At 38.5% G+C, this 16,458-nt stretch overlaps 1 protein-coding gene across 11 annotated transcripts in view; it reads right to left on the reverse strand.

Moving 5' to 3' along the window:
* The window catches only part of BBS9 (Bardet-Biedl syndrome 9), a 461,337-nt gene that overhangs the window by 85,455 nt on the left and 359,424 nt on the right, over positions 1 to 16,458 (reverse strand). For all 11 annotated transcript variants that reach the window (XM_036863487.1, XM_036863483.1, XM_036863488.1 and 8 more), the window contains one exon: positions 261 to 443. In XM_036863487.1, coding sequence (XP_036719382.1) covers positions 261 to 443 — 183 coding nt within the window. The remainder of the gene's footprint in view (positions 1 to 260; positions 444 to 16,458) is intronic.

Raw genomic sequence — 16,458 nt, forward strand, 5'->3', positions numbered from 1 at the left:
AAAAAATAGACTGGATACCACATAAAAATGGACTATATACCTATTTTTTTAAATAGCTGTAGAAAAAAAAAAAAGGCCTTTACTTGACATTTTTATTATGGTTTGAAGAAAAGGAAAACAGGATTTGGGTAAAAAAACAAAACAAAACCAAGCTTTCATTTGATACCTTAGAAAACATGATAGCCATGTGATATCTTCCTAAAACCACAACCTTTTTCAATAACGGTGGCTGTTACCACTGCAGGCTTGTGGGTCCTTACCAGTTCTTGAGTGTCCTGCTGCAGTGGCAGAAATGCTGCTTCCAGGATAGCAATCTGGTCGGCGCTAAGCTTCTGCCACAGCCCGATCAGCAGAATCACCAAATGGGTGGCACTTTTCAGCCTGGTGAATGACTGGAACAGATTGTCTTGGTTTTCCTCTACTGCATCTGCTAGAGCGATTACCTGCAGAAATTACAAACTTCAGTTAGGGATAATTTCACAATTCTTGAGCCCTCAACAAATTACATTTGGCACACTCTTGTTTTTCTTTAAAACAACTTCATGAACTTTGTCTTCCACAAACACAAGCTATGTTGAGTAATAAAAGAGTTATCATTCATCTGTTCGCTTCCTTCTTTAAAAAAAAAATACCCAAAGTAATTCCAAATCCATATGGCCAAGAGATGAAAATATCCACGAAATCAGCTTAATGGGGACATTGTTCAGTGTCTGCTTCACCATCGATTCACCTTCTACAATATATGATAATATAAGTAACCTCTAATACAGTTATTACGGTCATCATTACCAGTCACAGAGATTGATCAATTTAAAATATTCTTGATCAATTTAAAAAATTCTTATCAAAGTAACTGCATTTACCTTGGAATTTCAAATAACTTCATAATACCCTTTTCAGAAAATAACTGTCTTCCTCTGACTATTACTTTTTACGTGGTATTGGAATATCCAATATTTCTTTACTATATTTAAAAGGTAGATAATGTTCAAACATTTGACTAATCAAGCAATGTCATTTTTAAAATTATTTATTTATTTATTTATGGCTGTGTTGGGTCTTCATTTCTGTGCGAGGGCTTTCTCTAGTTGTGGCAAGCGGGGGCCACTCTTCATCGCGGTGCGCAGGCCTCTCACTATCGCGGCCTCTCTTGTGTGGAGCACAGGCTCCAGACGCGCAGGCTCAGTAGTTGTGGCTCACGGGCCTAGTTGCTCCGCGGCATGTGGGATCTTCCCAGACCAGGGCACGAACCCGTGTCCCCTGCATTGGCAGGCAGATTCTCAACCACTGCGCCACCAGGGAAGCCCAAGCAATGTCATTTTTAACACAAATGTCAGGCACCAGCCCACAGGGACCTGAAAGAAAAAAATGTTCAGGGTGTGTTAGCTTTACAATGCCTAATCTACTTAGGATAAAACTGGCAGGAGTGAGTAGAATTGGCTTTTTTTTTTTTTTTTTTTTTTTCCATCCTCTTGAATAATCCTGTGGAAAAAAGAACTAAAGTAACAATTGGATAGAACATTGAAGACAGCCCATTGGTGTTCTACTTTATTTTAATGTCTTGGTGAACTTTGTGCTCCTTAAAAGTAATGAACTGATTGGCCCAGAGGCTCAAGGCACCTGACAGCCCCCAGAACTGGAATAGCGAAAGCCGGGGCAATGTAAGCTCCTTTCTACAAGTCCCCACCAGCTTGAGGGCCTAGAGCTCAGGTGAGTTTCAGAAGCCTAGTGCAGATGATCCATTTGGTGATATTTCACGGCTTACTGACACTGGCCCAAAGGGCCTATTAAAAAATCATCAGTCAAACAAGTATAGTCTGCAGCTGTGTGGTCTCCCAAATTCCATGTAGGAGAAGGGCTGTAAGGGGACAGTCCTCAGAGTATCTGGGAGACACTGGAAAAGAGATGTAGGTTAGAGAAAGACAAAGCACCTGAAGGCCCTTGCCTGACAATGCCTAGCAAACCAGGATTCCTTGCCACTTGCAGGAGTTATGAAAGGCAATTACAATTCACATTCAGCTCTAGAGGGAGCCCTGGGCGTTGGGACCAAGGTAAGCGTTAACAATAAAGCACACTGCTTACTGAGTGCCTACTACTGTGTTACTTTTCATTTGCATTCAAGGGTACATGATACCCTGTAGCCCATGAGGATCTTATAATTTGTTGGACAGGAAACATACATACACAACCAATTAGTGGAAAGAAGCATTACTGTAATAACGTCCTTATTGTGCAGCACAGAAAGTAAGTGTGAAAGAAGCTAGCTAAGGGGCAGATTACTATGGGCCAGCGTTAATATCCCTGGGGCCTCTTTTACTCAAATGAGGCTTGGAACTCATCCCTTCCCCATTACTTCAAGAAGTCCCCTCGAAGAGATGGAGAAGTCACTTTCCTTAAACCAAAACACCTGGAATCATCTGCTTCCCCAACCCTCACCATGATTACAACTGACTCCTGTTAAAAATCTAAGTTTAATTTCATTTTCTTCCTGTGAATGTTATCAATTAAGCCTCACTGTGGGGGCCATCACATTATGACACAGATGCTTATTGTCAGTAAGTCCAAATCATACAAAGACCAAGGTGATAAACACCTCCTGAATGCCAGAGATGTGCAAGAATTTGCAGGAAGCACTACAGGGAATTCAATGGCAACAGAGATAACCTCCACCTTCAAAGAGTTTATAACGGAGAAAGGAAAATAGGTCAAGGAGGCAAACACTGACAATATAGGGAAGACCCTATAGACTACTAAGGAGGAGAATACCACTAACATTATGATCATTATGTTAATAATAATAATCCCTACAATTAATTGAGCATGAACTGTATGCCAAGCAATCTGCTCTGTGCCATACAGGTATCAGTGCGTTCAATCCTCACGCCTCCACTGAGACTTAGTTGGCAAGATCTCTGTTTTATAGATGAGGTCTCTGAGGCTCAGCAGATGTAAGGAATGTGCCCAGTACTGTACATAGGGTGTGCCAACTGTGTCTGTGCTTAGAAGTGCTCCATGCTTGGTTTAAGGCCCTGTTGTGTCTGTCTTGAAAGTCTTCATAACTTTATTTTTGAATTTGTGCTTTGTAAGTGAAGTCTATAGGATAATGGACCATGCACATGATCAGAGGAGATATGCTTATTAACTCAGAGAGTTAAATGCTCTTACATTTGCATTTAAAACTGGCATTGCACAATATAAAGATTAATCATAGAATTCATGCTAACAATTTAAAATTTTAATTTTTCCTTACTTGAAATAACATTAAATAGGAAATAAAAGCACCACCAGAAGCTGTGAAAGAGAGACCACTGAAGAAAGGAAAGAACTTTATATTTTAGTAGCTGTTTCAATAGCACTTTCTTCTACCTTTTAACAAGGGCCCTGCATTTTCATTTTGCACTGGGAACTGCAAATTAAGTAGCCAGTTTGACCATCACCTAGTAATGAGAAACCAGGATTCGACTTGGAGTCTATCACTCTGAAGTCTGCATGAGACCTGAAGCACCTTATAGGTTCGGAGAAGGGCCTAACTACTAGTGAGTGTGGAGGGCCTTGGGAAGGAAAAGGTGGAAGAAGCAGCAGTGGCCACTGGACCAGGCTCAGCCAGCTCCTACCAGCTCAGGAGAAAGGACTGATTATTCAGTTTTCAGGAATTTTCTGAGCCAGTTGTTAAACATGGCCATTGCTAAAAATTAAATTATGTAAACTTAAAAATAAGTTACATGAAAACAAAAGTAATAAATACTCAAAACATATTACTTCCTAATTATTTTACTGTTATCTAGGCCCTTGAGGTTATTTATGCCTGTTGCATCTGTATGTTGGCAACACTCTGCAATGGTGAGCTACTGCCCATTTCTTCCCAACTCCACATTCAGTGACCTCATGCTAGAAGCTTGAAATCAGCCATGGTGGAGGTATTTACAACATGCAAATCAACAAATGTTATAAAGTTAGGCTTCCCACCCACCCTGCTCCTCCCAAATAGCCAGTTGGTAAATATTTACCAGCATGCCACTGAGAAGAGGTACCTGAAATTTGTCCTCAAGAACAGATATTGGGTAAGGGGGCTTTAAAAGTGAAGGACACAACCTGAGCAAGTGCATTAAAGCGCAAATGTAGAGGCTGCTTGTTCAGGAAGGAGCAAATATTCCAGTTTGGGAAGAGCATTTGATGAGACAAAAAAGGTCACCTGGGCAACCGTTGTAGAGGAACCAAAATGTCAAGGTGAAGAGTGTGCAGGTACTGGAGAGCCACAGAGTATTCTGAGTATGGGCGTTATCTGATGGAGGCTGTGCTCTAAGTAGCCATCGGATCACAGCAAACATTTAGAGCATTTGCTGGGACTTAAGTGAGGCTTTTATGCACGTTCCTCACTATCAAGGGAAAATTCTTACTAAGTGTAACAGCATGTCAGTTCGTGGACCCACCCAACTTGCTAAACACAGCTGTGGTGGAAGAATGACTTCTCAGGGAGACAGCAGCCCAAGCCACAGGATCTTTCCTGAGCAAGACCCAAAATACATCAATCCTGGAGAAGCATCGTTTCTCTAAGTTTCAGTCTCGCTGGATATATTTCTGTGCCATTGTGGAAAGAGTCTGCTATCCCCAAATGGTCACAGAAATTGGAAAGAAATGGGATAAACAATTCCTTATGTAAATTACCCCCAAGGAAAATCTTCCTGACCTACTGGCCAGCATGAAATACTAAACAGATCTCCATGTTCTCAATTTAGTTTTACACGTAATAGCCAAGTTTACTTTGTTCTCCACAAGAGCCAAATGAATTTAGCAGAATTAACATAGTAAAAAGGGATGGAAAAACTAGACCCATCAAGATTTAGATCTGTCTGACCAGGGCCTAGAGGATCTCACAGCTCACCTGGAACTGAGAAATGAGGCCAACCAGCTGCTAGGGCTTACATTTGAGGGACAATGATTTTTCAGTGCTCATCACTGGCTGTACAAGATGTGTGTTCCCTGGTGTTCAACAGAACTACAGAAAGGGAGAGGTTTAGGAAAAAATAAATGCTAACGATTTCAAGCACAATGTGTTGATGGCCTTTGTTTTGCTTTTTCAAATTGAAGGATTCCAAATAAAATGGAGACCCCAAAGGACATCTCTATCCAACTGCCATATCAATTGATGCCAAAGTAATGAGGCAGAGGCCCAGGGAGCTGCTTGCAGGAAAACGCTCAACTCATAAAGTGAGTGTGAAATTAATCCCAAATACTTCCAGCTGCCAAGATAGGCTCTAAAATTGGTTACAGAAAAGCAGCAACAGCAAAGTAGACATGAATCATACTATGTGAACACAGACATGTCCAATTTCTTCACCTAAACTTACCATCGAATCTGGCTCCCAATCTCATGTATGGCATACAGAACCCCACTACATTGCTGTTTAGCTGTCATTTACTGAGCCCTGACTGTGGGCCAGGCACTGGGCTAGTGCTGTTATACTCAGGTTATCACTTGGTCCTCATGATACCCTCTGAGATGAAAATCGTTGATCACCTTGGCTCCCACTTCCAGATGAGGAAACAGAAGCTTAGAGCTCTGATGAGCTTAATGCTCAAATGATGAGCACACTGCCTGTGGTAATGAACTAGGGCAGGGAAGGACCGGGATTTTAATCCTGTCTTCTGATTCCCCATTGGGTGCCCTTTTTTCTCACTGATACACAAACGTATACAGTTGGCTCCATAAAGTAATCCAGTGGATTTTTATCTTGATAATCAAACAAAAACACTGAGGAAAAACACTACTAATATATTGTAGCAATAACAGGTATATGTGCTTTAGTTAAGTTTTCCCATTGTTGGGGCTTTTAACATAGGTTGAAATTTCCAGGTTGGTTTCTGCCCAAAGTTACAGTATAAAGGAAATTAGTTCATAATTTGTAAAGGATGGGAAGTTAACATAGTAAGTTTTTTTCTCTTAACAAAGGGAATTTAATTATGTTCTATATAACTCAAAATTATGAAGACTAGAAAACAGCTATTTCCTAGGCCTGCTCCTTTAGTGAAGCTACTTTTTTAAAAGGAATGATTGATTTATTTTCTATAAATCATAGAGTACAATGTTTTCCGTGGTCTGAGCAAGTTGATGGTATATAACAATAATTGTTAACATTGTCTTAGGGCTTTCTAGGAGCCAGGCACTGTGCTAACGTCCTTACAGGGATTCTCTCATTTCACTCTCAAAACAATTCTATGAGGTAGATAACTAGTACTGCCTCCATTTAAAAAATAAGGAAACAGAATTACAGAAAGGGTCAAGCAGTTAGTAAGTTACAGAGCCAGAATTCACACCCAAGCAATCTGACCCAAGAAACATCACCAAGCAACATTGCCTGCATTAATTTTCTGCCTGCACATCAGTTTCATCATAGGCAATATGTGGAACAAATTCTATCAAAAGTTTCCCAATGGGAGGTTTCAGCTTTGCTGATGTTCCAATACCCCATATGAATTAAGATAGGTTTATTTTAACAAAAGGTCAGCATGGATGAACGAGTTAGGAAAATGGAGTTCCTATGATACAGATGAGTTTATATATCCCCCAGGACAGAATGTAATAGGCTGTGCTGGAACAGGCAATGGCCTGGGAGCCAAGAAGACAGAGATTCTAGTCCTGGCTTCCCTACTAAACAACTTTAGGTCAGAGTTCAGTGTACTTCCCTTTTCAGGGCTCTAGTTTCATCACCTTTAAAATGTAGGGGTGGGAAATATGATCTCTAACAACCATCATAGCTGTGTCAGATGCAAAAACTTTTAAATTACTTTTGTATGATTTATTTTGAACTATCCATGCTCCTTCCCCATCTATCCATCCATTTCTTCCCCTCTATTTGTACACATACTGAGTTTCTCATTTAATGTTTGTTGATTTGCAGCTTTTATCTATATAATACCGGTAAGAATGTTTTTCTTTGACTAATTCATAGGATTATGAGAATTAAATTAGAGAAGTAAAAAGATGAACAATACCAAGTGTTGGCAAGGATGTGGAGAAATGGGAACACTCATACCTTGCTAGTGGAAATATGGTATGGTCACTCTGGAAAACAATCTGGCAGTTCCTCAAAAAGTTAAACATTGAGTTAACATATGACCCAGAAATTCCACTTCTAGGTTTATGCCCGAGAGAAATGAAAATATATATCCACTAAAAAACTTGTTCAAAAATGTTTACGGAAGCATTATTTATAATAGCCCGAAAGTAGAAACAACTCAAATGTTCATCAACTGATGAATGGATAAATTAAATGTGGCATATCCGTATAATGGAATATTCTTCAGCCATAAAAGAAATGGAGTACTTACACATGCTACTACATGGATAAACCTTAAAAATATTATGCTAAGTTAAAGAAGCTGGTCACAAAAAGTCTTTTTTGTGACTGTCTTGTATTATTCATGCTGTATTATTCCATTTATATGAAATGTCCAGAATGGGCAAATCTATAAACATAGTAAGCATGTGGTGATTACTTAGGGCTGGGGTGGGTGGTAGACAGGAGGAAATGGAAAGCGACTGCTAATGGGTGTGGAGTTTCTTTTAGGGAGGATGAAAATGTTCTAAATAGATTGTGGTGATGGTTGCATAACCCTGTGAATATGCTAAAAATCATTAAGTTGTCCACTTTAAACGGGTAAATTGTATGTATGTAAATTATATCTCAATAAAGCTGTTAAAAATAATAATAGAAGTTAAAAGTACTATGAAAGCATAATTCATAAAAGGCAGATAAATTAACACAAATAAAGGCACTTTTATTTAAGAAACAATTTTGATATATTAATGGCTATATCAAATTGCAACTGGGGCTTAATGACATTCTAGATGATGGAATGATCATGTGACTTTGAAGTCTATTAGATCTAAATCTGAATGCTGGTAATGCTTGCTTACTAGCTGTACAACCTCTGGCTAGTTACTTTACCTCTCTCAGACTCAGTTTTCTCACCTGTAAAACAACACTCCTGGTTACTGTTTCTTAATATTTCCTATAGTTGAAGGCTTATTTCAGTTTAGTAACACCTGGTAAATTCTACTTTTTCTGTTAGACTAACAATGACATTGAAAAAGGAAGACGTTTCTCCTGGTACTTGAGGCACACTACCAACTACTGCCCCCTAAGGCGATGCAGGAGAGCTGATAACTCTGCAGTGCTCCCTGGCCCTCTCTGTGTGGTCACTCATTGGGACAGTGCTCATTCTGTAGCCAAGTTTAATCCAGTTTCAAAGTAAAATGTCATGAGACCCTGTTTCAATATATTACTACAGGCTATGTAAGTTACATGTATTGGATTCCCTTTTCGACTTCGTTAGCAATTCTATTAAAACACACACGCACAGACACACAACTTTGCCTGCTATGACTTGTGCTCTAGAAATCCTCTGAGGCTTGTTAATCAGGGAGCTAGACATTGTTTGATTTTCCTTTGTACCTTAGTGAAAATGCTAGAAAATTTGGTGATGTGAATAAAATGTTTATGAAGTTACACCCAACATGCCCTCAATTTTCCAGTACTCAGTACACAGTGGGTGTCCCATAGTGCTGGTTGAACTGATGAACCTCAAAGTCAGTCTGCCCAAAAATCCAGCACAACTAGGAGCCATACTAAACTACTTCTTAAATCCTGGACACAATCAGATACTGTCAGGCTCCCAATTTGAATGGAACTCAAGGGATGTCACATGGAAACAACTGACCTACCTCAATATATCTGTCATGTACTTTAAAAAAAATACCTCCAATTCACCTTTAGCCACAGCTGTCTAACGCCAAGCTACAGACAGCTCTAATGACTGCTGAAATTAATTTATTCTTCACATGGCTGCCCTTTGGTTAGAAAGACACTTTAAATCTGGGGGAGACTTGGAAGCAGGCAAGAAATAGGACATGCTTCCTACTCAACCATGTTATTTGTCATGGCATTTGCTGCGGACTCCAACATGGCAAAGGCCTTGCAATGAGGAAGAAGAAAAAGTTTACCAGGTCTAAACTTTTACTTTGGCTGAAAAGATCCAATTTGTATCCAAAAGAATTATTCTTTTACCAAAAAACAGTGAAATAAGGTTCAAAATGAAAAGAGAAAGGGCACAGAGATGATTTAAATGCCAGATGAGCATATAAGAAGTGTTTCATTATCTATGTGCTGAACCTTTAGCTAGATAAAAGAGAACTTTGGGTTTTTACTTCAGAGGCATAGCAAGAATCTAATTCTTAGGTACTTTGCTACTATGTTATTTTGTATAAATAGGATAGGGGACTGGATTACATTCTATTGTACCTCACATGAAGTAAAAAACCTAAGATATCCCTATAACATGCATTTAGCTGAAACTTCTAAACCAAACCCAGGATTAGCATACATTTTTAACCATGCTCAACCTTGGGGTAGCTATTAAAACAACAGAGAAAGTGTACCCATTCAGTAAAAAACTTCAGTTGCACAAGTTATTTATCTTCATAAAAAGAGACCTGCTAATTGCCTAAATCACCTGATGCTTTGCAACAGCAAGATATGATCTTTGTGACTCTTTGAAGCCCTGATGGTTTTTCTGGTCTAGGATTATAATTTTCCTTGACACCAATCTACACTTGCCAAACGCCTTGAGAATTCATATAAAACTGGTTTTAGAAAAACAAATTACTCCTGAGAAATTTCTTTATACTATATACTGTAGAACCCTCTTTTTTTTCTTTTTTAATGTTCTGCCCAGAAGAATATAAAAGGTAGGCAGTGCTGGAATATAGACTTTGGCTGGGACTTTTAAAATATATACCATTGATACATAAAAATGTTAAATGAAAAAGACAATAAATCATTTATAAGTGACACAGAGACAAATTTTGCTATTTCTGCAAAGTTTATTCACCAAATAGACATGTAACTTAACCAGCTGAAGGGAAACTAACTCCAGTGCTTGGCTAATATAGTGCCAAAAATACAACTGGTCTCAAATCTGATTACTGTTCTTACCACTGCCCCCCAACACCAGGTGACCAAATTTTCACCACTTTCCATAAAATTATCTACTTATAGCCAAGTGAAACTCCGATTTGAAAAAAAAATAATTAATGGACTCAAGTTGTAAACAGAAGAATGAATGCTCTCCGGACCACCGTTGCTCATTGAACAGATCGCTGTTAAAGCTGGAACCTATGGCTGGCAATGTCAAAGCTCATTTTACAAACCCTGGAGAATGCCACAGTTATCACTGTCCAAAAACAACCACCACGAGGTCTGACCTGAATAGCTTCTAAGTTTAGAATGTTTCAGGCCACATTCTTACATGTAGCCACCCACACAGCCTTGAGTGCCATCTCCAATGAGGGGAAATGATGAATAGATGGGCAGTTGGCAGGTGTCCTAAGACCATGCCTTAGCAAATGCTAAGACACATTATTAAGTGTGATCAATTAAGGCACGCTGATGATCCACTCGAAGGCAAAAAGAGAGATTGGAGACCCCAACGGTGCCAGCGATGCTACTGATCATTTCCTTGGTTCCAGAATTTGAGAGGTGAGCGTGACATGTTCACAGAAAAGTGAAACTGTTGAGTTTTTCCTTTATATGAATCTTCTTTTTAAACATCTGCTTTTTCAAAGAGTCTGTTTCTCTTGAACACCTGTGAATTTTAATCATTTTTGCTTTTTTTAGATAAAATACATAGTTATACCACTACTATCTGGTAGTACTTTGGCAAGACATGTAGAGGACTATATGGCTCAGACAACATGGAAATAATACAAAAGGCAATAAATGGAGCTTCCTGGTTTCATGTGAAGTGAAACTAAGATAAACTATGGGCATCTCTACAATCATAGGCTGTAGGGACATTACAATTGCAAGTGGCTTTGTTGAAGACATGTTGTGCCAGATTTCTACAGTTCTGTAAACTCCTCCAGGTCAGAGACTATTTTATTGTTTGCTGTACCCTTCCCATAGTCTCTGGCTCACAGCATGTTTGCTGTACTGAAGTAAATTAAAAAGCCTAATAACTCAGTAGCAGAGTGTCCATTAAGATGCCAATTTACAGGAGCACTACTTGGGCAATGGAAGTCCATCCCTACATTCCAGGTGAACAAGACCAGAACCTACCATTTTTTAAAAGTTTTTATAGGCTATGTTACTTATTGGGTCTACCATAGATAGTAAATAACTAGGGTCTAAATTCATGCCTTCCACAGGTAGTATTACAATGAATTACTAAATTCATTCAAGTCTTTGCTGCTAAGTTTATGTGGTGAGTGTTATAAAGTCTGTAATTTAACTTTAAAATACATCATCATAGACAAGGTCATATGATGAAAGCATGTGAATCAGCTTAAGCTACACTCTAGAGCAGAGCTTCTCAGCCTCCTCATTAATGACATTTGGGGCCAGATGATTCTTTGATATGGGGAGCTGTCCCGGGCACTGCTGCAAGTTTAGCGGCATCCCTGGACTCTACACACTAGAGGGTGTCAATAGCACCCTCCCCCTAGTTGTAACAACCAAAAATGTCTCCAGACATTGCCAAATGTCTCCTTGGGGGCAAAATCATAGTAGTTGAGAATTGCTGCTCTAGAGTCTGCATTTGTGCTCAAAACAGCCATTCCAATCAGAAGCAAAGCTCACAAGCCAGAGGGGTCTACCACAAACACTTAAGCTATTGGTGTCTCTAGTAACACTGGAGACTTTCTAATTACCATAAATGAACGTCAGAAATGAGTTCTGATTGGTGCAGAGGTTTGATAATTAGCATTATGGGTGCTAGAAATAGATTCATTGACAAAATTAATGGTATTTAAGATAAGTAAATAAGCTGAATATTTTTACACTCATACTCTTCTTTGCTTGAACAGAATATAAGAATCCAGGAAGACCCTGAAGGGATATGGTCCAAGTCTTGAGCCTAAGTGATCCTTTGTCTTGTCTTTGGAGCAGAAAATTTCTAGCTATCTGATGCTCAGTATGAGGATAAATGGATCTTGCTTTGGATTACTGTCCTATCTGCCTCAAGTGAACCTTTCCAGGAAGGTGATGTTCTAGTATCTGAAAGACATAGAGATGAGCCTTCCCCAAGCCTAGAGTATGAATGGTTCCATGCTTATGTGTTTATTTAATAAATGTCTTCATATGTGGCAAAATTTTACGTGAGACTTACTTTCACTATAACGAGGAAGAAAGGTTGTGGGGAAATAGCTCATTCTTATTCATCTCAAGTATTTTGATGGCTATCATTACTTACTGAAAAGAATTTAAGAGTTATGCATGACCAAATTGGCAAAGGTAATGCGCAATGTCAAGTCTGTGCTAAGTGATGAGGATATATGTGACTTAACAGCTGCCTGCAAAGAACAGTTTAGCAATAAAAACAAATATATTAATAAAAACAACAGCTGCTGCTTACTGTGTGTTCACTATGTGCCAGGCACAATCCTGAGAACTCCATGTATATTACTCCTAAACCTTTCAACAACCCCTCTGGGTAATTATTATCTTTGACTGATGAAGGAAACACGGTTCAGAGAAGTTAAACAACTTGTTCAAAATCACACAGCAGTTTCTATATTCAAACCAGGACTAAAACCTCCAAAGCCCAACTGTTTCCCAGCATACCACACTGTGCCCATAGACACACACACACACACACACACACACACACACACACACACACACACACACACACACCCCTATGCTATGTAAGTGGTATACAAATGATTATTGGGTTAATATGAGAAAAATCTATAAACAACCCCTCCCCACCAAGGAGGGTGACTTTCTGGGGATGAAGGGCCCACAGATTCCTTTGCCCTTCTTTTAAACAAATCCACATTTGAACGTTTGAATGACTTTGGCTCAGAAAAGCATTCATGAGTCCTGAACATCACTCCTTACTGTATTGCATCTACATCTCTGTTTCCTGCCTGGCCCTGTAGTCATATGAGTTTGTAATCCCTGCAATAATCACAAACTTTTCAAACATAACACAACTACAACAGGTATGACAAAGTAGAAATCAGCTGCACCACAAATGAATAAACCTGAATCTGGGCTCTTGTCCTGTCCCACCCCTCACTGTGGTTTGACCCTAAGAGAGGCCCGTAATCTCTTTAAGCTTCAGTTTTCTCCTCTGTGAAAGAGAGGCATTTGCTGTAAAGATCGAATGAGATACAACATAAATGTGTTTGTCACGACACCTAGCACACAGTAAGTACTCAATAGAGCTTAGAAGTATTAATATTATTATTATTCGTTGTTCCCTGGCTAAACATCTGATCAACATATTTTTTATTAAAACAAAACAAAAAAAGGTCCCTCTAAGTCCAACATATTTTTTCTTCCTTCTAAGTAGCTGAAATAGACTATACATGGAAGACAGTATCTGATGAGACAGGTATGGGTTACAAGCTAGTTTTAAAAATAACTCACTTTCTAGTTTACTTAGCTAAACCAAACAGGTGTCAGAGGTTAAATCAGAATCCTCCAATAGAGTCCATTTACCAGAAATCTGAATCCATTTTCAGAGAATAAGAGAAAAAGATTATCATCACACCAGTAACTGATTCACACAGACACTTTTTGTTTAAATTCTTGGAATTAATATCCAAAAATGTGATAACAAGCTGAATTTGGGTAAAATAACAGATATCACACCAAATCATCCAGAGAAGAAACTTTTAATCTGGGGATAGAATGCCATCTTGGCACTTTCGGGGCATGCATGAGTGATGGGAAAGATTACAGTTTGGCTTGGGAACCCTCAGGAAATAGTTCTTTGTTTCAGTTCTCTAGTGTTTTATCCTGCAGCCATCATTTTAAGTCTCCTAAGAACACCTTAGAAAAGTAGAGTTTAGTAATCTTTAAAACTATATGATTTGATGATTAAAAAACAGTTTTACGAAAGATTATACACATTACTGGGGAACTGCTCACCACAAAACTTCCAGGATGTCAGAAATCCATTCTGGCAGGAATCTGAGAATGAGAGGCTGACCAGTCACATCTTAGTTTACTGATATGTAGGATAGTTAGATTGTTTCTCTTGTTTTATAACAACTTTTGCTTGAACAGAGATAGGAGCAATAGAAAGGTTTTGGTTTTTAATACTACTTTGACAAGGTATTAAATATCCAAGTTTTCCTTCCACTTACTGAAGAAAAACTCAGCGGCAACTTTAGCAACAAAGAGTTAGAATCAGATTCATTTTTAAAAAGAGGGGGGTGGGTTAGGACCAAATCTCTAGACCAGTCTTCTACTAGTTGACTCTTCTCCCAATCAAATTTAATTTCTTTCAAGAAGAGAAATCTTTTGGGTTTTTTAAAAATATTTATTTATTTATTTGGCTGCACTGGGTCTTTAGTTGCAGCACATGGGATCTTTGTTGCAGATCTTTTTTTTTTTTTTTTTTAGTTGTGGCATGTGGGATCTTTGGTTGTGGCATGTGGGATGCAGGATCTAGTTTCCTGACTAGGGATCAAACCTGGGCCCCCTGAATTGGGAGCACAGGGTCTTAACCGCTGGACCACCAGGGAAGTCCCAAGAACAGAAATCTTAACTAGGAATATCCACAAGGTTTTCTGTAATGTTCTAGACCAAAGGTTTTTCAATAGTTTGTCACTATGGGAATTTCAATTGGTTATTTTGATTTAAAGAAGTCTATCCTGAGTGTTATAAGGTATCTCAGATATGCTAACCACTCACATATATTATCAATTAGTAGTGATGTTCTGCTAAAAACCAAGCAAACTCCATTCCCTAATATGAAACTACTTATCTAGAGGTCTGATAAATTCCTTTCCTCTGACGAGAAATAAACTCTAATATTAATGAGACCAAGAGGAGAAGAATTTAGCAATAACAGAATCAAAATTGGAGGGCTACATCATAAGACACTTACTATATCACCCAACAGTGATTTGTTTACGTCTCCATTCCCTAGATATGTTCTTCAAGACCAAGGACTACATCCTTATTTAAAGCTCATGACACTGTAAATATTCAACACATTCATGTGAATTCAACTGAATTGAATTTGAAAAGACTTTCAAAATCATCTAGTTTAAGCCCCTTATTTTTTATATATATAAAAAATGCTAAAGCCCAGAGAGGTTCAGTGACTTGCCTAAAATCACATAGAAGGTTAGTACTAGAACCAGGGCACATTCACATCCTGCCTTAAGGATTTTAGTTACACTGTCTCATTAACTATTCACAACAAGCTTTCAAATCAAGTGGAGTAAGCACCTATATCCTCATTTTATTAGGAAAAACTGCAAAATGCCAAGGTCACATGGCAGGTTTAAAAGTGTATTAAACTCAGAACTCCATGCCTTAGCTTTTACTCTTAAGCCACAGAGGATTTAAAACATGCCACTCTTTACCTACAAGGAACAAGCTAGGAAGGGGAAGTGAAATTAGTCCAAGTGCTCAAGAAAATGGGATGGCACAAAAGGGGGAAACATAGATGTTGCATAAAAAGAAATTGATATAAGGGGCACAGGTGCAGTTGGCTGGAGGAAGGAGGAAATCTTGAAGCTGGTCTCTCCATAAAACAGGATCATAGTCTGGCTTTGTTTTGACTTTCTATTTTCCCAGAAATTTAGTAATTTTCTTCACTGTCACAGTTTTATAATTTTTATAGCTGATCTCATGTACAGTTTACAGTCTATCACATCTCTGACATTGATGATTATTTTCCCTGTGATCACTAGGCTGTGATATTGGGACATTAAGTTGAGATGTTTTCTTTATAGGAGAACCTGAGCCTCTACCTTAACCCTTTCTCAGGCTGGGCATAAGGTGTTTCCTAACAGTTGAGAACAACACAATTCATAAAGGGCAGAGACCAAGACATATAACCTGGCCATTCTGGCCAGAGTTACTGGGATGAAGGAGATCAAAATGTGGGCGCGTGGAATAAAAGAGGAAAAGAAATAGCCCAGACCACTTCTTCCAGAAGCAAAAACCTGTCTCAAGATTGCTTGATGTGACAGAAAGAACACAGGCCTTCGACTTAACAGTCTGGGTCCCAGTTTTGCTGTTTAGCTCAGGCAAGTCATTCTATTTTTCTCGACGATTCTCATTTTCCTAATGTAAAAAGTAGCAAAGTAATACTAACTTGCCTCACAGAGTTATTATAAGGGCCAATTAAAACAATGTATGTAATAGCTTTTAGTAAACTGTGAGATACAATATAAATGTTAGCTGTCACTACACTAGAAGAATAAGGAACTTAACAGCTCCAAATATTCTTAATTAATATTCTCCAAACTGAGGTCTATATTCAACTAATTTACAAGAAAAGAATATAAAATCAGTATCTGGAAATATATAGCATCTATAAATAATATCTGGAAATAATAGCATCTGGAACAGATTACTGTTTAAGAAATGGGGATACCAATGAATTACAATGAATCTTTGGCATCTGTCCTTAAACAAAGAATACTATTTA

The sequence above is a fragment of the Balaenoptera musculus genome, chromosome 9, assembly GCF_009873245.2.
Source record: "Balaenoptera musculus isolate JJ_BM4_2016_0621 chromosome 9, mBalMus1.pri.v3, whole genome shotgun sequence".
In the NCBI taxonomy this organism is placed as follows: domain Eukaryota; kingdom Metazoa; phylum Chordata; class Mammalia; order Artiodactyla; family Balaenopteridae; genus Balaenoptera; species Balaenoptera musculus.